This window comes from Notamacropus eugenii, chromosome 5 (assembly GCF_028372415.1).
Source record: "Notamacropus eugenii isolate mMacEug1 chromosome 5, mMacEug1.pri_v2, whole genome shotgun sequence".
Lineage (NCBI taxonomy): Eukaryota > Metazoa > Chordata > Mammalia > Diprotodontia > Macropodidae > Notamacropus > Notamacropus eugenii.
This window is the reverse complement of record NC_092876.1, coordinates 20,129,060-20,151,984: the sequence shown is the minus strand read 5'-3', so window position 1 is coordinate 20,151,984 and position 22,925 is coordinate 20,129,060. Positions and strand designations below refer to the sequence as shown.

At 43.3% G+C, this 22,925-nt stretch overlaps 1 protein-coding gene across 2 annotated transcripts; it reads right to left on the bottom strand.

Moving 5' to 3' along the window:
• Positions 1-2,045: 2,045 nt before the first annotated feature.
• Positions 2,046-22,611, bottom strand: LOC140508325 (uncharacterized). Of its 2 annotated transcripts, XM_072616143.1 has the most exons (5): positions 18,081-22,611; positions 14,268-14,380; positions 10,743-10,825; positions 6,097-6,223; positions 2,046-4,464 (listed from the first exon to the last, which is right to left on the bottom strand). In XM_072616143.1, the coding sequence occupies exons 3-5, from the start codon at positions 10,773-10,775 to the stop codon at positions 3,131-3,133; spliced, it is 1,494 nt and encodes a 497-aa protein (XP_072472244.1). In that variant the 5' UTR covers positions 10,776-10,825; positions 14,268-14,380; positions 18,081-22,611; the 3' UTR covers positions 2,046-3,130. The 2 variants fall into 2 exon arrangements, with proteins under 2 accessions (XP_072472244.1, XP_072472243.1); XM_072616142.1 differs by lacking the exons at positions 14,268-14,380; positions 18,081-22,611 and adding an exon at positions 12,044-12,285.
• Positions 22,612-22,925: the final 314 nt, after the last annotated feature.

Below are 22,925 nucleotides of genomic sequence, written 5' to 3'. Positions count from 1 at the left end.
GAGTTCACTGGTGAAGGAGAAAATATTGCAGGCAGCTAGAAAGAAACAATATGAGTACTGTGGAAACACAATCAGGACAACACAGGATCTGGCAGCTTCTACATTAAGGGACTAAAGGGCTTGGAATATGATATTCCAGAAATCAAAGGAACTAGGATGAAAACTAAGAATCTCAGCAAAACTCAGTATAATATTTCAGGGGAAGAAATGGTGTTTCAATGAAACAGAGGACTTTCAAACATTCTTGATGAAAAGAACTGAATAGAAAATTTGACTTTCAAACACAAGAATCAAGAGAAGCATTAAAAGGTAAACAGGAAATAGAAATCATAAAGAACTTTCTAAAGTTGAACTGTTTACATTCCTACATGGAAAGATAATATAAGTATCTCTTGAGACGTTTTTCAGTATTTGGGTAGTTGGAGGGACTACACACACACACACACACACACACACACACACACACACATACACACACACACACAGAGCACAGGGAGATATGAATAAGAAGGGATGATAATTAAAAAAACAAAATAAAATTGAGGGGTGAGAGAGGATTATATTGGGAAGAGAAAGGGAGAAATGGAATAGGGTAAATTATCACTCATAAAGGAGGCAAGAAAAAGTTTTTTCAGTGAAGAAGAAAAAAGGAAGCTTACTGTCTTCACATTTAGCTTAAAGAGGAAATGACATGCTCACTCAGTTTGGTATGAAAGTATATCTTGCACTACAGAAGGGGAGAAGAGGACAAGTGGTGTGAGGAGGATGATAGAAGGGAGGGAAAATGGGAGAAGGGAGTAATCAGAAGTAAACACTTTTGGGGAGGGACAAGGTCAAAACACAGAATAGAATAAATGGGGGCCAGGATAAGATGGAGGAAAATATAGTTAGTCTTATACAACATGACTATTATGGAAGTCTTTTGCATAACTACACATATACAGCCTATATTGAATTGCTTGCCTTCTCAGTAAGGATGGGTGGGGAGGGAGGAAAGGAGAGAAGTGGGAACTCAAAGTATTAGGAATGAATGTTGAGAACTGTTTTTGCATAGAACTTGGAAGTAAGAAATACAGGTAGTGGGGTATAGAACTGCCACACAAGAAAAGAGAGAGGAAGGGGATAAGGGAAGGGAGGACACATCAAGGGAAGGGGTAATCAGAATGCAAGGCATTATGAGGTGGGAGGAGGAGAGAGATGGGGAGAAAATTTGGAACTCAAAATTTTGTGGAAATGAATGCTGAAAACTAAAACTAAAAACAAAAAATTACAAATTACCTAATTTTCAAGAATAAAAACAAAGAAAAGAAAAGAAAAGCATGACTCCCTGGGCACACTGGTGAGGCTTCTCTCCACAATGAATCCTCTGATAGAATGTAAGAAGTGATCTTGAGATCACAGGGAACTGTTCCTCAGAATGTTTTCTCTAATCCTCAACAACCTTTGAACTTCATTTGAATGCCTTTCCTTCTTCATGACAATGATCAGATTTCTATCTCATAAGTATTCTGAGAGGGGAAATAGGACATGATTGTTGCCTAAAGGCATCACCACCTTGATTATAGTCATAAGGTTTCTCCCAAGTATGAAAACTCTTGTTACCTATGTTAAGAGTGGTAACTAAAAGCTCTTGATACATTCATGAGAATCATGTGGTTCACCTCTAGTGGGGAGTCTATGATGTTTAGCTAAATCTGAGAGCAATGGAAAATCATTCCACATTTAATACATTCATAAGACTTCGTTCTGAAATATCTTTATGTATATATATGTATATATGTGTGTGTATGTATGTATATGTGTATATATATATACATACATATATACATACATACATATATACATACATATACATACATACATATATACATACATAAATATATATACATACATATACATATATATATATGTATATATATATATATATATATATATATATATATATATATATGTCAGGCCTAGAGGCCTGAGGGCTACCCGAGTCTTACCTTACCTATCTCAGGTCTTCGGCTGGCCAAACCGGATAAACGTATGAGAGAAGAGACTTTCCAGAGTCGAACAAGGGTTAGGCTTTATTCAGGGTCCTGGTTACATGTGCAGGGGGAACTCTTCCTTAGGAGGGAGAGAGAAATCTCCCAAGGAGGCAAAGATCTTACAGTAAGAGATTCGAAGCAGAAGTGGAAGTGGGGAGAAAGTGGGGAGGGAGAGCGAAGAGAGGAAAAGGGAAGAGGCGCCTTCTGTCCTGTAAGGGCCCCTCCTGCGCTAAGAGCGCCTTCAGGCTTTCCTGACCCTAATTAAGCTCTCCGGCCGCATAGTTTGCACCTGAATACCGTGCCTGTTAGATAACAATAGGTGTGCCCAGATCTGGGTCAGTCTCGAGGGCGGGGATGCCTCTCCCATCACGTTCTCACGGGAAGAGGCGGAAATACACGAGATAGCTCGGTCTCACTCCTCAATTCCCTGCTGTTTCCTGGGGGGCCTCGTGAGAACTCTAAGATTTAGAAGTTCCCACCTTTACCCGCCCAAGACTGTCCACATGGAATTGAGCTTCCACCCCCAACATATATATATATAACAACAGTAGATTGCTGTGTGAAACACTTTCGAGAATAATTACATTCTGGGGTTTCTCCCCAGTGTGAATTCTCTGATGTAAAGCAAGGAGGTAGTTCTGCGTGAAAGATTTTACATATTAATTGTATTGCATTATATGGTGAGCAGCACAACTGGAGGAGTATTTCAAAGTCTTTCAACACTGATGATATTCATAAGACTTCTTAACCGTGTAGCAAGAACACATTTCTGTGCAAAATTATTTCCATGCTAATAATATTCAAAAGGGTTTTATGCAGTGTGGATTATCTGATGTCCAGCAAGATGCAAGCTCTTTCTATTCTATCCATTGCGGATTCTGTGATGGCTAGGCAGCAAGACTCTACCTCATTGGAAAAGCCTTTCCACATTTAGTATATTCATAAGGCTTCTGCCCAGCAAGGATTCCTTGATGGAAAGCAAGATTGTCCCTGTCTCTAAAATCCTTTCCAAAGTGATTGAATTCATAAGGTTTCTCTCCAGTGTGGATTCTCTGATGGGCTCCAAGTTTACTCCTCATAGTGAAAGCCCTTACACATTAATTACTTTGAAAAGTTTTCTCTTCACTGTGAGTTCTCTGATGAGCACCAACACGGCAGCTTCTTGTGAAGCTGTGATTTCCATGGTGATTACATTCATGTTTCTCAACACTGTGAATTCTCTGATGTTCACCAAGCTGGGAGCTTGTTCTGAAAGCCTTTCCACATTGATGACATTGATAAGGTTTCTCTCCAGTATGGATTCTCTGATGTGCAGCAAGACCACTCCTGTCTTTGAAAGCCTTTCCACAGTGAATACATCCATAAGGTTTCTCTCCAGTATGGATTCTCTGATGTACAGCAAGACCACTCCCATCTCTGTAAGCCTTTCCACAATGATTACATCCATAAGGTTTTTCTCCAGTGTGGACTCTATGATGGACACAAAGATTCTCCCTTTTTGTGAAAGCCTTTCCACAGTGATTACATCCATAAGGTTTCTCTCCAGTGTGGATTCTTTGATGAGCCACAAGATGGGAGCTTGCTCTGAAAGCCTTTCCACAGTGATTACATTCATAAGGTTTCTCTCCAGTGTGGATTCTTTGATGAGAAACAAGATGAGAGCTTACTCTGAAAGCCTTTCCACAGTGATTACACTGATAAGGTTTCTCTCCAGTGTGGATTCTCTGATGTGCAGCAAGACTGCTCCTGTCTTTGAAAGCCTTTCCACAGTGATTACATTCATAAGGTTTCTCTCCAGTATGGATTCTCTGATGTGCAGCAAGACTGCTCCTGTCTTTGTAAGCCTTTCCACAGTGATTACACTGAAAAGGTTTCTCTTCACTGTGAGTTCTCTGATGAGCAACAAGACGGGAGCTTGTTATGAAAACCTTTCCACAGTGATTACATTCATAAAGTTTCTCTCTAGTGTGCATTCTTTGATGAGAAACTAGATGGCAGCTTGCTCTGAAAGTCTTTCCACAGTGATTACATTCATAAGGTTTCTCTCCAGTGTGGATTCTTTGATGAGCAATAAGATAGGAGCTTACTCTGAAAGCCTTTCCACAGTGATTACATTGATAAGGTTTCTCTCCACTGTGGACTCTTCGATGGGCACCAAGTTTGCTCCGGCTGGTGCTATCCTGAACACAGTCATTCCCTGAAGTCATATTCTCACAGTGATTTAGGATACAAGACTGTCTGAATCTCTTTCCAATTCCATCAAATTCACAGTCATTCTTGGGACTTTTCCCTAACTTAATACTAGAGTCATGGATTTCTCTCAACTTGCAGTCCCAGGGATCATCACTCATGAATCTGTGCAGGATATGTTTTTCCAGAACAATTCCAAGATTTCTAGTCACCTCATTTTCTTTCAACATGCTCTCTAAATCTGAAGAAAACAAACAATCAAACAGACATACAGCAAAAAATATACACAAATAAAGTAACACAGCAGCAATTATCAAAACCACTTGGTACTGGCTAAGAAACAGAAGGGCAAACAAGTGGAACAGAGTAGGTACTCAAGACACAGTAGTCAGTGAATATAGCAATCTACTGTTTGATAAATCCAAGGACCCCAGCTTCTGGGATAAGAAGTCGTTGTTTGACAAAAATTGCTGGGCAAACTGGATAACAGAGTGGCAGAAACTAGGGAAAGACCAATGCCTGACACCATACACAAAAATCAAGTCCAAATGGGTACATGATCTAGGTACACAGACTGATACTAGAAACAGATTAGTGGAACAAGGAATAGTGTATTTATCAGATTTCTGGAGGAGGGAAGAATTTTTGACTAAAGAGAAAACATTATGAAGTGCAAAATGGGTAATTTTGATTACATTAAATTGAAAAGTTTTTGCACAAACAAACCCAATGTACCCAAGGTTAGGAGGGAAGCAGAAACCAGGAAAGAATTTTTGCAATTAGTGTCTCTGATAAAGGCCTCATTTCTAAAATATATAGAGAACTGGGTCAAATGTACAAGAATACAAGTCATTCCCCAATTGATAAATGGTCAAAGAATATGAACAGGCAGCTTTCAGAGGAAGAAATTAAAGTTTTCTATAGTCAAATGAAAAAGTGCTCTAAATCACAATTTATTAGACAGATGCAAATCAAAACAATTCTGAGATACCACGTCATACCTATCAGCCTAACATGACAGAACAGGAAGATGATATATGTTGGAGAAAATGTGGGAGAGTTGGAATATTAATTAATTGTTGGTGGAGCTGTGAGGTGATCCAACCATTCTGGAGAGCAATTTGGAACTATGCCCAAAGGGCTACAAAAATGTGCATACCCTTTGACCCAGCAACATCGCTTCTGGGTTTCTATCCCAAAGAGATGGCAGACATGGGAAAGGGTTCCACTTGTATAAAACTATTTATAGCAGCACTCTTTGTGATGGCCAAAAACTGGAAATTAAAGGGATGCCCATCAATTGGGGAATGGCTAAATAAATTGTGGTATATGAATGTAATGGAATACTATTGTGCAATAAGAAATGAAGAAGAGGAAAACTTCAGACAGGCCTGAAAGGACTTATATGAACTGATGCTCAGTGAAAGGAGCCAGGAGAACTTTGTACAGAGCAACAATCACAGTGTGTGAGGATTTTTTCTGGTAGACAGAACTTCACTGCAATGCAAGGACTTAAAAAATTCCAAATGGTCTCTTAAGGCAAAATGCCTTCCACATCCAGAGAACTAACTATGGAATTCAGTCATAGAATGGAGTAGATCATTTTCGTTTGTATTATAGTTTGGTTTGTTTTATGATTTTTCCAATTCATTTGAATTCTTTTATGCAACACGACTAAGGTGAAAATGTATTTAATAGGAATGTATGTGTAGTACCTATATAAAATTGCATGCAGTGTCAGGGAGGGAGGGAGGGAGGAGGGAGGGTGGAAGGAGGGAGAGGAAAGGGAGAAAAAAAATCCAAGTTATACGGAAGTGATGGTAGAACACTAAAAACAAATAAAATGATAAAAAAGAAAATAAGTGGTCCGTACCCAGAGACAGCAGGTTCTGGACATTCTCCAGCATGACCTCCTTGTACAGCTCTTTCTGAGAATGGTCCAAGAGACACCACTCCTCCTCAGTGAAGTCCACAACCACATCCTTCAATGTCACCAACTCCTAAACCATCAAAAGTCACATGATTTAGAGCTCAAAGAGATTCCAGAATTCCTCTAGACCAACTCTCATCCACTTCTGAAGGGGAAAGTAAAGCCCAGACAAAGGATTTCCCTAACACTCATACAACTTTTACAAGCGTCAGAGCCAACACTTGAAATCAGTTATTAGGACCATAATGGAATATGGTGAAAAGCATTTTTACATTTGAAATGAAAAGTATGATGGAATCATCAAAGCTAGTAAAATATTTTACTAGACAATGCTTCTCCTGATGGAATAAGAAACAAGATATATGCTCTTATTAGTGAAGCACAACAATCTGTACAGTAGGTAGTGGGGTCAGGTATAATTCCACCTCTGTCCTAAGTGACATATTAAGAATATTCCTATGAGGAGCTTGTGAGAAGTTGGTTAGGACTGTGGATTCTGGGAGGAAAAAAAACAACAACGTGACAGTGATCTATCAGGAAAGAACAAAGAAATTATCAAGTCAATTTGGAAAAAGTCTGTAATAAAGTATGAAGAAGAGAAAAGCATGAAAGAATTCTAAAGGGAGATTACTCACAATATGGCCTCACCTGAGTGGTATGAGACTGTTTCCAGCCAAATGATGAAGAATTCTCTACTCTTATCCTGAGAGGTTAAGATGGCCCTGGGTATGATGAGTCATACTTAAACATGTTCTGTCTTTGCTTTCTGAATATTTTCAACTGTTCATGGAATACATTCATTCATTTTAATATTTATTTATAAAGAAATAAGAATAACTATGGGGGAAAGGAGGGCTCCTTCCTTCATTAAAAATGTAAAATTTTATCAAGTGGGATTAGAGATTTCAAAAGAATGAGTCAAGAAGCAGACTGATAGAGAATGTATGAGAAAGTGACAGCTTCTTCAAATCTTTTGATGCTTGGGAGGGCCAATCCATTTTCTCAATCTGGTACATGCAAAACATGTGTTTAGCCAAGGCATTTGCCATTTGATGCTTCTCATTTCTAGCAGAATGGTATGATTCACTGATTAAGAAGCTGTATTATTGTGGAGCACTTCTTTTTCTTGTAGATAGAAATTTCTTCACCTTTTTATCATTTTGATTTCATTTAAAACATCTCATTTATCTTGTATTCATATATTTCACATGTCTTCCTTTATTTCTGCTAGAGAATTTCTGAGCAATTAAAAGAATTTTTTAATCTCTCCTTGATTTTTGTTGATTCCCAAGATTTTACAATTCTTTTCATTTCACTAGATGTTCTGTCTCATGACCCTTCGCTGCATTTTATACATTCATAATTTGAAAAATCACTAGAGGAAGGCCATGCATTTCATCACTGATAATTCATGTCTGGAATCCCTAACTTGTTCTTATCAGAAGCCCTTGCACATATCTTTCCTTTCCCATCCTCCCACATTCTTTTTTCCCCAAAATGGGGTGAGCTCATTTCCTCCAAACACTTACATAAGAAGAGGGTCAGCTCACATTATCACCACACTTTCACTATGGTGCACTACTATGGAACTTCTCACTGACTTTCCCACCCTGTTTCAGTGTCTTTGGCCCAAGATGTTTTCCTTTGATATGTTGTCTTTCCATTCAAAGTGGAATCTCTATAGGGAGAGGAGAATTTTTCTTCATTTCTGTTTGAATCCCTAGACCTTAACACATTACCTGGCATTATTCACTTGTTTCAGTTGTGTCTGACTTTTTAGGACCCAAGCTGAGATTTTCTGAGCAAAGATACAGGAGAAGTTAGTCCTTTCCTGCTCTTGTTAAAAATGATCAAGTGAGGCAAACACAGTTAAGTGACCTAAGTGACTATCACACAGCTAATTAAGTGTTTGACTTCAGATGAGAATTCATGCACATGAGACTTCCTGATTCCAAGCCCAGAGTTCTATGCACTGGGCCACCTTGCTGCCCTCTACTTACTCCTTACCCATTTACCTAACTTAGCTTTCATCCTTCCTTTCCTGAAATGGCCCTCTGCAAATTTAGCACTGATGCTTTAATTGCCAAATCTGAAATATTTGTCCTGTAAAATGGGATTTAGTCGAGAAGCTGCACTTATGGATCCAGAAGTCACAAGTGGTGTTGAATGCTGCAGGTTCCCCCCCACCATTACTCTAGATGGATTGCATTCACATACCAGGATAGTGATATTTTAATGCAATGATGTTCTTCACTCTTATCTTTATAAGTTCTGAACATATGGCCTTTATATCAAATGTTAAAAATATGTTTTGTGAAGGTCTGACCCACTGATAGAGGGTAAAGCATCACAAATATCCATGTGACTTCAGAGGGGACCCTATCATAATTTAGTTTAGGACACACTCAGTTCCATTTGCAGGCAGGACCTCAAAGTATAGGGCTAATTTCTTTTGATTAGTGTACTGCAAGAGTTTTAATGTGGTAGTCTTTCTCCTCAGAAGGTGAAAGGACTCAGTCCCAAAATAGGATGAAGGAGGGAGAATGGGAGTTGATGGACAGATGAGGGAACAGGAGTGCCTAGGAGGAATCAGTGCTTTACATTTTGGCCCAGGCACAATGTGAGCCTTGGAGAGGAAGTGAGTGCACTAGGACAGGGTCAAGAAAGAAGAGGGGTCATTGCCATGGCCATGGCATTGCAGCTGATGGAGACCAGGAAGAGGAACAGAGAAGGCAGGGCCCTGAATTTCCAGCCATGAGTGTGAATGGAGGAAGATGATGATCCCGGAGGTTCAGGATTGAGGAAGAAAGAGACTGCTGCACCCTCAGAAAGGCTTTCTTCTGCTTTCCATATGGCCCACATTTCTAGACAAATTCTGGCTTGCGCTCCTCAACCTGGCAGATTCCCTGGCTGGCAGAAACAACCCTCTACCTTGACATGAAGATGTCTCCTAAAAATCCAGTGATAGACTTGCAGTCCCCCAGAAAGGTCTGAACCAAGAGATCAGAGAGGTCAGATGGCCTGCCTGTAATCTAACTAACTAGGTTTCAGAGACCAAGAAGTGATCTTTGATGCCACCTTCATGCCAGGATTCCTGCTTCACTCAGCCCTCTTAGAGCCCTCCCCAAGAGGCCCTGCTTCCTGATTGGAGAGAGTTCACCTCAATCAGCTCAGCCTGTGTCCAGTGACTGCTGCTCTCTAGTCACCCTGCCCCTTCCCCCCAATCCCTTTGCTTCTTTAACTCTGGAAAGCACACTCACACCTTCTGCATCAATATCCCCCAAATCCGATCACTGAGACTTTCACACAGAAAGTGGGTAATGGTTTTTAAAAGTGAATTTTGGAGAAACCATAACTGACTCTATTGGATGCTATACTGGATGTCCTGAGGTAGGTCAATGGCCCCTTCAGTACCTCCTTTCCCCCAATCTCTTTGAGAAAACTCAGGACCCACGTCATGTTCTGTTATTCTGTCTAAGAAGGCACAAAGGGCTTAGCCAATATTGATTAACCACCTGACTAATCAAGTAGCTACCATTTCCTTTGGACCGGTACAAGTAGCTACACTAAACACTTTTGTGACAGACCTTCCTAACTCTAACTCCAAATCCACACTTTGTTTCTTTACCTAACAATGTTCCTTTCCTTCTCTTTGTCCCCTAACCTGATCTAACCCCAAATATCTCAGTAAGCTTGCCGACAAGGCCTCAGGGATCCTACTCGCAGGATGGTTCATGTACCTCAGGAGGAGAGCTGGTCTTTGGTGGAACGGGAAGACACACATGTCCACAGAGAGTGTGTCACACTCGAATGGATAAATAAACCACACTACACTGTGTGTAACCTGCACTCCCATATTCTGCCTGTCCCTAGCAAGGACTCTGACAATGCTCACAAAAGGATCAAATGAGATAATATTTACATGGCTCCTGGCACATACCATGTAATCAGCCCCCCAACCCCTTCCAGCCTTCTTACACCTTGGTCCTCTTCTCTCTGACCCAGGGACACTGGTCTCCTGGCTGGTCCTTGACCAAGACCCTCTATCCCCTGACACTGAGCCTTCCCAATGGCTCTCATGCTTGGAATGTACTCCCCCCTTGCCTGGGCCTCCTGGCTTCCTTCACATCTCAAGTAACATCTCACCTCCTGAAAACCAGCTATTTCTGGTCCCGTCCCTCTCATAGTGCCTCCCATCCACGCCCTATACAGCTTGTTTGCACAGAGATGCTGACATGTTTTCTCACAATTAGACTGAGTTCATGGAGAGCAGGGATTGTTAATTTTTTAAACTTGCTTTGCACAGCCAATACTTTAGCAGTGTTTGGCACAGAGGAGCCACTTTCTAAATGCTTATTTGCTTGACCCAAGAAATGGGCAATCAGAGGGATTCATAGACAACTGGGGAGGTTTGTGTGGCCTGGAGTACATGTGAGGCAGGAGTATATGAGCAGAACTAGGAGGAGAATTACTTCTGTACTGACAGGAGTGCAAAGGACAAGCCACCTCTAACAGGATAAAGCCTCCTTGGTTCTCTTGGATTCCAGGTTTGCTGATGCTGGTCAGGCCTGTAGATGTACTGCACTCACCTGGGATGAGGGTTTCTCGGCCATAGGAATCATTCTCCTTGGTCTCTTGCCTGGGAATAGGCTGTGGTCCTCTGCAAGGTGACCTGGGGAGGGAGAGACATTGACTTTGCCTTCTCCCCTCAGGGTGGATGCTGACTTGCCAACAATACTAGAGGGGGAGCTCTCAGAATACTTACAAAGCCCCTGCTCTGCCCTCAGGGGAGAAACTCCACCTCAGAAGGAAGGCAGCAGGGAGTTTTTTCCAAAGTAAAAAGCAAACAGATTTTCCCCACCAAGGGAATAGGGCAGAAACATCTCCATTCCAAGGGAAGAGGTCAGAGAGACCTCAGCTCCAGGAAACATGAAGGGTTCTCTGTTCTGAATGAAGAATGCACACAAACCTTAACTACAAAGGAAGAAGGCAGAGAGACCTTGGCTCCAAAGATGGTAGAGATCTCATTGCCTGCTGCTTCTTTTCCCAGCCAATCTGTTCTGGTCTAATCCCAAGAGTCCTGCCCAGCCCTGCTGCCCATATTCTGGATTGACCCCTCTTCTCCCCTGCCCTCCTCCCATGATTCCAAACATCACTCCAGGGAGAGAATTCCACCAGGGCCCCCACCCAACTGGCTGGTCATATTTGAGCTCTCCTCCCCCATTTCTCTACCACCTCCCTCCCTCCCCCTTCTCTGTGACTCCAGACCTCATCAGAAGAACCTCCTGGTTTTCCAGCACTCCCCCCAATATACTCATCTCCCCACAAGGATATGCCCAGCTTAAATCCCTCCTGGTTCTCTCAGCCATTCCCCCTCCCTGATTCCTTCCCCTCTAACATCCCCTGTCTTCTCTACAGCCTGGGCCCAGACCTGCCCACCCCCACTGAGCTCTCCTCCAAACTGGAGACATTTGCCACCTTGGCCCATCTCCATTCCTGACCTTCCATATTCCAACGTTAACACCAAGGGGCCCCTTCCTTCTGTCTTGCTTTCATCTACCAAGAGATCTTCTCTTATGGAAATAGAGGTGGATCCTAATGGGGACTTGGGGCCAGGACATCAGGATCCCTGGGTCCCAACTCCTCTTACACCTCACTTCATAAACTTTATCCACTGATATAAACCTTCCCACCTCCCTCTAAGTCTAGGGGTTTGGCTGTCACCTGATTTAGTAATTTGATTCGACGCCCTGGGAGGCCCAACTCTTTCTCTTTCCCTCCTCAAAACTTGAATTCTCATGGTAAAGGGAGAGGTGCAGGAAGCAGGACATGTTAGTCCTGGGGCACAAGGATGACAGGAAATGAGGAAGGAGACCAGAGAAGGACTGACCTGGGATTGCTGTTGGGGGTGAGGGGAGCACATTATCCCAGCACAGAATCCTTACAGATCCTTCAAGTAGTTTTTTGTTTTTGTTTTTTATAAAATTAAAGCCAGTCCCCATCCTCAGGGACCTTATCTGGCAATGGAGAGTGATGGGCAGGGAGGGGCTCTGTGGGCTGGGCAGTGACGCCTTGGAGCAGACTGACACTCATCCTTCCAGGCCTCGAGCAGAGGGGGACAGCACCGAGGGTCTCATTTCCTCAACTGGAGAGGAAAGGGAAAGTTTGGGGATGAAAAATAAAGCCAAAAGAAAGCATATACCTACCTACAGATTTATATATTTACATACGTACACATATATGTATAAACTTACTAGGCTTTGTGGTAAAACTGACAGCTCAGTTGAGAATTAAAAGCTTTTTTTAGAACTTTTCAAGGGAACTCAGGGATTTTAAGAGAGGGATGCACTCTAACCCTGGGAACCACCAGGATAAAGACAACACCTGGGATGGAGCATCACCAAGGAGGAGAAGCCAAAAGGCCAGCTTGGCTGCTCAGTGCTGTGTGAGGAAGAGCTGTATGTAACCAAATTGGAGAGGGGGCTGGGACGTAGTTCTGTAAAGCTCTTCAATAGCAAACAGATGCATCTTTAATCGCATGTTGATATGATGGGAGGCACTAGAATTTACTGAGAGGAAATGATGTAGGGAGGACTGAACTTTAGGCATATAGAGATCTGTCACCTTCAGAGCAGATTTTCCCCCTCCAGTGCCTATTAAGTTAGTTAAGTTGATCCGGTTAAGTTCATAGTCAGGTCTTTTGAGTGGAGGTGGCTCACAAGGGCAGTTTTGTTTACTTGGCCCAATTAGAGAGAATTCTTTCTGCAACAGTATTCCAACATGGTTCAGCAAAATAGCGGAAAGGAGAGAGACAGATAGTTCTCGAAAGAAAAAAAGGAAAGGCAAAAATAGACAGTAAAACTGTAAAACTTGGAGATAACAATATACCACATTCAGATTCAGACAAATTAAAAGGATAATCAAGAAGATTTATATGCTCTATGGGGAAAGGGAGCCAAGAAAGAGGAAAGAATCAGGAATGGCTTCTAGGTTACTAATGGGGAAGAAACAAACTGAATTTGGGGTACACAGCTTCTCTCCAGAAAGTTACCTTGGATGTCAAAGAAACTGAGCTTCCTTACAGGGTTATGAAAACACAGAAAGACCCTCAGTTGTGCTCTTTTCACAGCCTAAGCCCACTGATTCTATCTTGAAGGAGACCTCCAATAACTGGGCAGACCCCACCAAGATATTCTGATAGAATTAACTTAGAGACCTACCTCCGCTGACCCCACCAGACATTCTGGGAAAGGGAAAACATCCCCACTGAAACAAATTTTGAAAGTTCTGAGACCAAGGTTAACATTCTCCCCAAACTCAAATCACCTGCATTCTGTCTCTATTACCCAACCACCCCAATGACACCAGCCTCCTCAAATGGACTGAGGCTGGGGGAAGCCACCCTATGTCTCTATTTGCCCTTCTTCCCTTGAGGTTCTAACCACTGGGCAATTACCAGGGGGCTGAGGCTACTTTATCTTCTGGGAGCAATTCCAGCTAGTTGGAACAGGGAAGAGAGGCCTGGGCCTGGAGTCAGGAAGAACCAAGGGTTCCCATTTGACCTCAGCCCCTGTATGATTCTGGGCAAGTCACTAGACCTGTTTGTCTCACTTTCCTCAGTTATAAAGTGGGGAGAACAATGGCACCTCCCCTCAAAGGCTGCTCTACAGATTCCACTGGTGAAGCGCTTGGCAGTTCCTGTCACATGAGTGTGATAAAAAGGTGAGCTATTATTATTTTTATTTCTGTCTAGGAGGTTCTTAGGACCTCTAGGCTGAGGAATAATCCAACACTAACTTCTATTTGTTTAAGAGAAGACACTGTTTCTCTTCTGCTTCCCAGTGCAGTGTCTCAAACAAACAGATGGGGAAAATGAGGCTAACAGATTGAGCGACCTGACAGAGCTGATAGGTATCTGAGGCAGTGTTTGAACTCAGGTCTACCTGAGGTCCAGCACAACCCACTGTTCTACCCAGCCAGTTGGCATCATGCAGAACACTGATAGTCACCTACAAAAAAGCATGCCCAGGATTGAAGGAAAGGTACTCACATGGGAAGGGAAGAAAGTGGGCAGGGAGCAAAGGAGACCAGGTCAGATCAGAGGAATGACTTACTGAGGCCTTATGGATCCCTTCGGTATCAGTCCCACAGGCAGCAGGAGAATCAGGACAGGAATCTCCAAGGATGTGTTTATCCAACAGGTCAGGATGGGTGACAATAATAAATGCTACAGGGAAGTCAGGAAAAAAGTCAATGAAAGGGCTACACCTGGGTCTAATCTAATCAGGTTGCATTCAAGAAACTTCAATTAGATATACTTGAAAATGTACATTCTTTTCTAAAAAGCTATTATGAATAATTTCAAATAATGAAAACTCTTTTTTAATTTTAAAGTAACAAAGGCCACAGGTTTCCCACCTGGGGCCTAGAGACCTTACAGATAAGAACATCATTGCTTTTATCTGCTTGAATGGTTTGCAGGTGTTGGAGAAGGGAGCAGAGGGTGAGAAAAGGAGAGACCATCCAGTAGAGGGAACTTTTTCTAAGAAGTGATAACGTTTAATATAAAATTTTGGAATAATCTCTTTGTTCTCTCTGAAGCAAACTCACAGAATTCCTCTTCCTATGTCAACAAAGCCAGCCAAGGCTGACTCTACATTCCTTAGGAGTCATTTAACCTAAGACACTATCTTGAATAATGAGACTTTCCTTTATATCTTATTGTCTATAGACATATACTATGTTATGGCTTATTAATGGTAAAGAAAATATAGACATCTTAGGTCGTAATTTCTATTGAACTTTGTTTACCCTTTCCTATGTCAGTTATCTGTTTGCCACTCACTAGTGGTGGGATTTCTTTCCTTGTCACCGAGACATATGTTTACACAGCCTGGAATCACAAGGCCCAACCAACATTACTTTGTTAATTGTCTTGTCTTACTGAATTTATGATTTGTTCAACTAGGAGAGTTCTTTTCTCACGGCCAAATGTATATAAGCCAAAAGATTTCTGCACTGGGTAGCCAGAACATTTCTGGCTCCATAATGCATTATGTTACCATTTTCTTTAATAGGGAATTGATCAATTAATTAATTAAATCATAAAATGTATGCATTTAGCCTGTTGCCTCTTCTCTAACCAAGTTTCCAGGTCAACAGAAGTTACCTGTGAAAAGGAGAAAAGAGGCTAGCTGAAGGATGAGAAAGTTAAGGGAAGGTCTTTTCAAAGTAGGGGAGACCTGGGCATTTCATGTTTGGAGTTAGCAGTTCAGTGGATTGAGTGGTGAAAGGAAGTTGTGGTTCATGTTTTTTCAGTCAGGTTCCATTCGTCCTGACCCATTTGGGGTTTTCTTGGGCAATGGTACTGGCATAGTTAGACACTCCTCTGTAATAACATGTTCTTTGTCCCAGAAACATCCAAATGTGAGAAACATGGTTCAGGGATCACAGGACCTCCCAGGCAAGGTCAGGGACTTAGCCAAGAGGAGGTGCTGCTGCCCACTGCTTCCCTTCCCAGAGTGCCCTCTGGAAGACCCATGGGATAGACCTATTTTCACTGAAAGAAGTCAGAGACAGTGGACAGAGGAAGCTATTTTTTTTAAGCTTCTCAGGAGGAAGTGGGTGTGGGGTGTCTTGAAATGCTCATACAGAAGGAAGAGTGAGGTGACAATTCTCCTCTTTCTGTTAGAGTTAGGGTTAGTTTAAATTCCTCCCTCTTTATTTCCCTATATTCCCTCCTTATGCAGATTGCAAAGGTGTGGTAGTGAGGATACTTGTGACCTGGGCATGACCTCTAGGTCTGGGCTGTTTGTCACCACCACCCCCAAGCCAGAATGTGCTTGACCATCACTTGCAAAGCAGGTTACCCATGCTTACCTTGTCACAAGCTCCCAGCAGCCCAGAAGTTTTGCTCTTTTTCAAGAACATTGCTGGGAGCAAAACAAGATACCACAATATCCTTTCTTACACTATGAGCCATGTAAATGGCACCTTATATCATATAATCCAACCCCATAATTCCACTCATTAGATAATGAGGCCATAAGACAGAATCCAAGTGAGCTGCAGACCTCTGCATTCTTCTTAGGTTATGCCCCTTCAAGGCACAGGCTCCACTCACTGGCCTTTCTGCCCCTTCCCCACCCTCAGACAAACAGAAAACTATCCCCTAGCTCTGCTCCCTCCAGCCTGGAGGGATCTTCCCTTCTTCCATGGGCCTTAGCGTCCTCATAGATGGTGCTCAAATCTGCCCTTCTGCAGGCTTGTGCTAGTCTTACTTCCTCCTTCCCCAGCTGCTAGTGCCCTCCTCTCAGTGATGACCTTCCATCTGTCTCCTCTCTCAAGAAGTTTGATCTAAATCATCATTTACAGGTTATGAATAGAGAGCCAGACTGAAAATCAGAAGACCTGGGTTCAAGCCTGGCCTAGACACAGGCTTAAAGGGACACCGTCAGCAAGTCACTGAGGAGAGATGAATGGCCTGGAATATTTCCAAGATCCAGTCTAGCTCTGACGTTCAGAGATCTGGAATCCCCTCCCAAGAAACAAAACACTGGACCCCCAGAGATCTCCCCAACATTCATAAATTATATGGCAACCCCCACATCAATCCATGAGAGTGTAAACTCCCCAAGGGCAAGGAGTGCTTTTGTTTCATTAAGTCCAGGAATTGACTGAGAGGGGGACTACTGATGGAGAAATACACCAACTGGGTTATTAACCTCACAGAAAAGAAACAACTCACTGCTGGGGAGGGAGGTCTGGGTAAATTTTTCAGAGAAACATTAGTATTTCTAAAGTTTTTGAAATTCATTATCCCATCAGATCCTCTAACAAAATTAGAAGGCAAAAGGGAAAGGCTCCTTTGCATCTCAATGAAGAAAACAAAGGCAACACAGGGAATCAGGACTTCCTGGATGGGATGAATTTGGGTGAATGTGGGGGGAGCCCCAACCCCTCCTGATCCATGCAAGATTAAGAGAAGGGGGGGATAGGAAGGACGATAGGTAAGAGGGTGGAGGAATGTAGGCCCAGAAAGAGGAAAGGGAACATGGAATCCAGGAGTGTGGGGGGAAAAGGAAGAAAAAACAAATGCTTATCCAGTGGAGTGGAGGAAGGGTCAGAGGCAGGAAGAGTGATAGCCCAACCCCCACACTCCCATTCCATCTGGAGTCTGGGGATAAGCAATCAAAGTGAGTTGATTTCCAGGAAGCCTAAAGGCGGGCAGATCTGGGCTCTGGTCCTAGAGTCCACAGCCCTTACTGCAGATCCTGGCATGGAGCAAGGAAGAGCAGAAGAAATGACTTTTCATTCATCAGGGAATGTAAGAATTGACAGCTGAGTTCCAGATCCCCAGTCTTTGAAGAGGTAGCCACAGACTCTGGGGCTCTGAGGATCCCAGGCCCTGGCTCCTAGGTTCTAAGATGAAGGAGGAATCTCAGAGCTCCTCTGTTGAGGTTTAGGGGTGCTGGGACCCCAAAATAACAACACCCTGGGCCTTGCTCGAATGAATTCGACTCAAGCCTTCTTAAAGTCAATGAAAAACAAAGTTTATTAAAGATTCGACATCTTGGGTTGACCCTTAAGGAGCCGAAGCATTTGTAACACTGGAAATCCACTCAGCTAGAGTCAGACCAGGCAGGGCTTGGGTGGGATGTAGGTGGGGCAATCAAGAGGTAACAGACAGACAGTGGAAGGCCAGGCTAGGCCTAGGGCAACAGGTTTGAGTAGGAAAGGGCAGATTAAGTGGGAGGATCCAAGGCAGTTCCCAGAGTGTGAACCCCATCACAGCCAATTCAAAGTCAATATCAGCCAATAAGTCTGAACAGGTAAATAAGGTGGGGGAAGGGCAGAAAGCTGCTGGCCTGCCCAGACCAGCTTTGGGGGGGAAGGGTGAGGGAGGGGCACCTGAGCCCCAGACTTACCTTCTCTGGCCAAATACTCCGGGTTCTTTGGTGTCTCCTGGGTCGGGCTACAGAGTTCAACGAAGACAGAGACTGACTGCTCTCCCACCTTCCACAGCCCCCAGTATTTATGTCTCTTCTACTTCCACCCCTCTGCCTTCCTAGCTAGGCAAGGTCAAACTCGACTCCTCCCTGGCCCACCTCCTCCCAGCACAGGTGAGGGGGCAGATGGGGGAGGGGTCAAGCATCCTAAACTCCCTTTACCCAGAGTGGATTACTTGGGTGGCCTGGGATCAGTACTACCACCCCTGCCCCAATAATGCAGAGCTGCCTCCAAGCAAAGACCCCTCTTTTCTTTCACCTGGGGATCTGACTCCAGACGCACCAGGTCCCAAACTGACTCAGATTGAGGACTCCACAGAGATCTCAGTTATTCTTCTAATAATAGGAAGGGGAGGAGACAAAGACCTGTAGCCTGCTCCCCTCCCCACTTACCCAGGCCCCTTTCTGCCTAACAAAATAATGAATTCTAATCATTTACCTTTATTCTCTACATTAAGGTTTCTCAATCATCTTCCAACAAAACACCATCATCTCACACCTGGACTATGACAATAACTGTGTAGGGAGTGTCCACCTGTCTCAACTCTCCTCACTTCAGTACAGTTGCAAAGTCATTTTCCCACAGTACAGGTCTGTCCATGTCACCTCCCTCCTCCACTCAATAAACTCCAGCGGCTCCCTACTGTTTCCAGGAGTAAATATAAAACGCTTCATTTGGCATTTAAAGCCTTGCATAATCTAACCCTCTCCCACCTTTCCAGTCTTCTTACACCTTTTCCCCCCACCTTTTCTCCTCCAGATTTGAGCCACAAGACCCTCGAGCTCCCAGCATTTTCTCTGGAAGTCTCACCAAAGCCTGGGACACTCTCCCTCCTCTGCTCTGACCAAAAGATCTTCCTGGCTTCCTTTAAGTCCCAACTAAAATCCCTCTTTGCAGGAAACCTTCTCCAAGCCCTCTTAATCCCAGTGTCTTCACAGCTAATTATGCCCCATATCCTGTCTATACCTCACTTTACATATACTTGTAGGTTGTCTCCCCTTCCACTGTAAGCTCCCTGAGGCCAGGGACTGTTGTTTGCCACTTCTTCTATCTTCAGGGCTTAGCAGAGTGCCCAGCACATTGTGACTGCTCTGGCGTTCAGTCTTGTCTGACACTTCCAAGGAACATTTGCCAGAGGCTTCATTTGGCATCATGGTTTGATGACCTTGTCGACTTCCCCTGGGATATGGAAACATCTGATTGACTAGGGCCACCCCCTCCACTGACTAGGGGTTCGGTAATTACATTCATATGATATTTATGATAATCAGTTATCTTTGATCATTTCCCTATTTCCATTTAAAAATACTCGATTATTTACCAAAAAATCCCAATATATCTCAAATAACACATGATCTTTCGCAACACACAATGCAATTATTTGAAGAAAACAGGTTTCCTCCATGGTATTAAGAAACAGAAACAAGTTTCTTTTGGGGAAGATCTGGGACTCTGTCTTTCTGTCTCTCTCTAGCTCTCTGTCTCTCTCCATTGAGTTATCCATAGTTTTAGCCGACTGCCTTTACTAGGAGATGAATGATCCAGGGAATGATCCTCATGAAAATACCAATATTTCTAAAGTGATTTAATGTTTGCAAAGCATTTTACAAACAACTGTTTGATTCCATCCTCACCTCAACCCTGGGAGGTAGTTGCCCATGAGTGGGATAGGTTTAGTGAAGACTTCTCAGATTCTAATTCTTCTCCCAGGGGTGAGGTAAGACTGAGAGGATCAAGGTTACTATATTTTTAGAACAGAATAATTCCATATAAGGATATAAAACTATGTAGTACATTAGGGTCTCAATGACTGGATAAAGTTTACCTAATTCTTCAATGGCTTCATTTCAAAAGGGATTGGTTAGATTTCGTGTCTAGAATGTAAGGTCATATTCTCAGCTAATGAGAATAATGGTCAGTGGGGGGGGAGGGACTTGTGTTAGAGTCTATATAAATCACTGCCTTTTCTTTGTCTTCGGCTTTCCTACTCCAGGTGAACTGCTGTAGGATTGTCCAGATTCTCGAGAATCGAATAAATCTCTTTTCTCTCATCACTTTGAGAGGCCTCTGAGTAATTGATTTATGTAGGGACCTGAGCCATCCCACACACCCATGTTCCCCTTTCCACAGATGGGGGAACTCAGGCAAGATTAGGTTACACTGATGAGACAGAAAGGAGTGCTGGAGGAAGAGAAAGTAAGCAGGATGCTGGATGTGAGCTAGGAGATAAGATGCAGGATGTGATCGGCCAGAAAAGTGAACAAAGAAGGCTGTGCACTGAAGCCCTCAACATGGACTTATCTGTGTGCTTTCCCAAAGCCTAGCCAATTCCAGAAGAGCTCTTCCCCTCCCCTCTCCTAATCTCTGTGCTTAGCTGTAGGAGAAAGGCACCTCAGGCCTAGGGAATATCTCAGGCATTTCTGAGTCCTGCATGCTCCTCCCATCCTCTTCTCCCCTTTCCCCCGACTGTATTTAAACCAGGGGCCTAACCCCAATAACTGCCTTTGCCTCCTACAGGAGCCTGGACCTGCTACCTTTGCTCTGCCTCCCAGTGGAGTGGAGCCCTGTGGGGCTCTGCCTCATGGGAAACAGATCCACTTGGTTGCATCACCCCAATGAATCCCTTTCTTTAACTTGGAAATGGTCTGAGTGAATTCTTTCAGGAAAATAGGACCTGTGTGTTTATTCCTCATCATTTCAGGGGGTACCTCAACATTCTTACTTATAGAAAGCATTCCTCCAGGATCACTTTTCTGATGTCTCAGGAGGTCTGAACTCCATTTCCAGGCCGTTTCCCATTCAGGAGGCTTCTCATGGAACTGAAAATGCTCTGCCTCTTCAGTAAAACATTTGCTATATTCACTACCTTAAAAATAGTTGTGTCCTGAGGCTATTTTCTTACAGGGATTTAAGATCCAAGGCTGTCTGAAATTCTTTCTTATTTCACCCAATCCACAGTCATTCTTTGGATTTTTATCTACCTTGATACTGGAGTCATGGATTTCTCTCAACTTGAAAGCCCAGGGACCATCTCTCCTGAATCTTTGCAGGTCACATTCTTCCACAAGAATTCCCAGCTTTCTGCTCATCTCATTTACTTCAGACCTCTTCTCTACATCTGAAGAGTACAATCTAACATATATACTCAAAAAGATATACACACATAAATATATGCAATAGCAATGGTTACTTAACATTGTTGAAACTTGTGACCTTATCACTAACCTAAATGCAATGACATTTTGTGGATGCGCTCTTGGGGCGAACATTGGCGTTAAACAGACTGTATCAGTGCAAGGAGAAAGGCTGTGAGAGTGACAAAGGAGATGGGCACCACAGGGTGCTGGACCCAGGGGAGCTTCAACATTCATATTCAACAAAAGCAGCAGTCCCAAAGCAAGGTCCCTACCAGAAGATGTCATATCAAGAGATTAGAAGGATTCTCCATGGGGGAGCACTTGGAGGTTAATAAGGAGGGGAAGCTGAGCCAAGAGACAGTTTGCAATATTTGAGCAGAAAAGATGTGTTCAGAGATTTCTTGCACAGCACCGCATTTCCTCATCGGGGCCAGAATACATGTAAACATCCAAACGGGTTTGATGACAATTATGGGGAAATTCAAAAAACACTAAATTAAAAAAAAATTTTTAAAGGGCTTACCAATAGGTTTCTTTCTCCATCCCTATCTAAGAAGGCAGCTTTTACCTTCACCAAGAATTAAATGAAAGAAAAGTTTATAGAAATGCAGGATTCTTACAGGCTTAGTAAGAAGGCAGATGAGATTTACTTTCAAGCTGATAACATTCTTAATAGACCATCCTCCAGCACAGCTGAAACCACCGACCATGGACCACAGGTTGTACTCAACCCCACTCCAGCCATTTTCCATTTGATGGCCATCCCGGCAAGTTTCAGTCCTTTACTATGAAAAACAAAGCTGTTCTAAGTATTTTAAAACATAAACTCTTTTTCCTTTTCCATAATCTTCTTTGCTTGGAAGTAGCTCTGCATTATTGGGGCGGGATGGCAGCACTGACCCTGGGGCACTCAACTAAACCAGGATAAGTAAAGCGGAATTTGGATGGTTGGCCCTCCCACCACCTCACCCACCCACACCTGGGCTGCGAGGAGGCAGGGCAAGGAGGACCCAAATTTAGCCTTGCATAGCTAAAGAGGTGGAGGGAGTAGAGACATAAATATTGGGAGCTGTGGAAGGGTGGAGGACACATTCCAGGGACCAGTCCCTCCCAGCCTTCTTTCAGCTCTGATGGGGAAGGCATCAAAGGACTCTGGTCTTTGGTCAGAGAAAATAAATCTGGTCTCAGGAGCCCCCTGAGTGAGATGAGGAGATTGTGAAGACTTTTCATAATAAAAATATCGAAATATTATATTTTCTAAATAAAATTTCTTTTCCATAAGGCCTTTCTCCTTGGATACCTGGGCAGTCAGTCCCCCACCCCCACCCCACCCCCGCAAGCTTTCTTTGTGAAAGTGCTATGGATTGTAGTTGAAACTTGGAAGTTACTTAAATCTCCCCTTCGTTTCTTGTACTGGTTACCACATCAACATTATCGGCTCCCCCTTCTTCCCCTCCCCTCCCTTCTAAAGCCCCATCAGCAATTAAGTTAGGTATTAAATGAGGTAATTGTGTTTGGGATAGGTAAAAATTTCCCGGGGTTGGTCTAGTTTTTCTAGCTTAGATTGTAAGCCTGCCTCCCAGCCAATGGAGAGGTGGTGATGAGGTTAATGGTGAGGGGAACCCC

Excerpts from the sequence above, each read along its gene's own strand:
- LOC140508325 (XM_072616142.1), bottom strand. The coding sequence starts at position 12,155 with ATGGGGACTGGCTTTAATTTTATAAAAAACAAAAACAAAAAACTACTT. Across the intron at positions 10,826-12,043 it reads ACCCCCAACAGCAATCCCAG|GTCACCTTGCAGAGGACCAC; the intron begins GTCAGTCCTTCT and ends CTCCCTCCCCAG. Across the intron at positions 4,465-6,096 it reads CCAGAACCTGCTGTCTCTGG|ATTTAGAGAGCATGTTGAAA; the intron begins GTACGGACCACT and ends TGTTTTCTTCAG.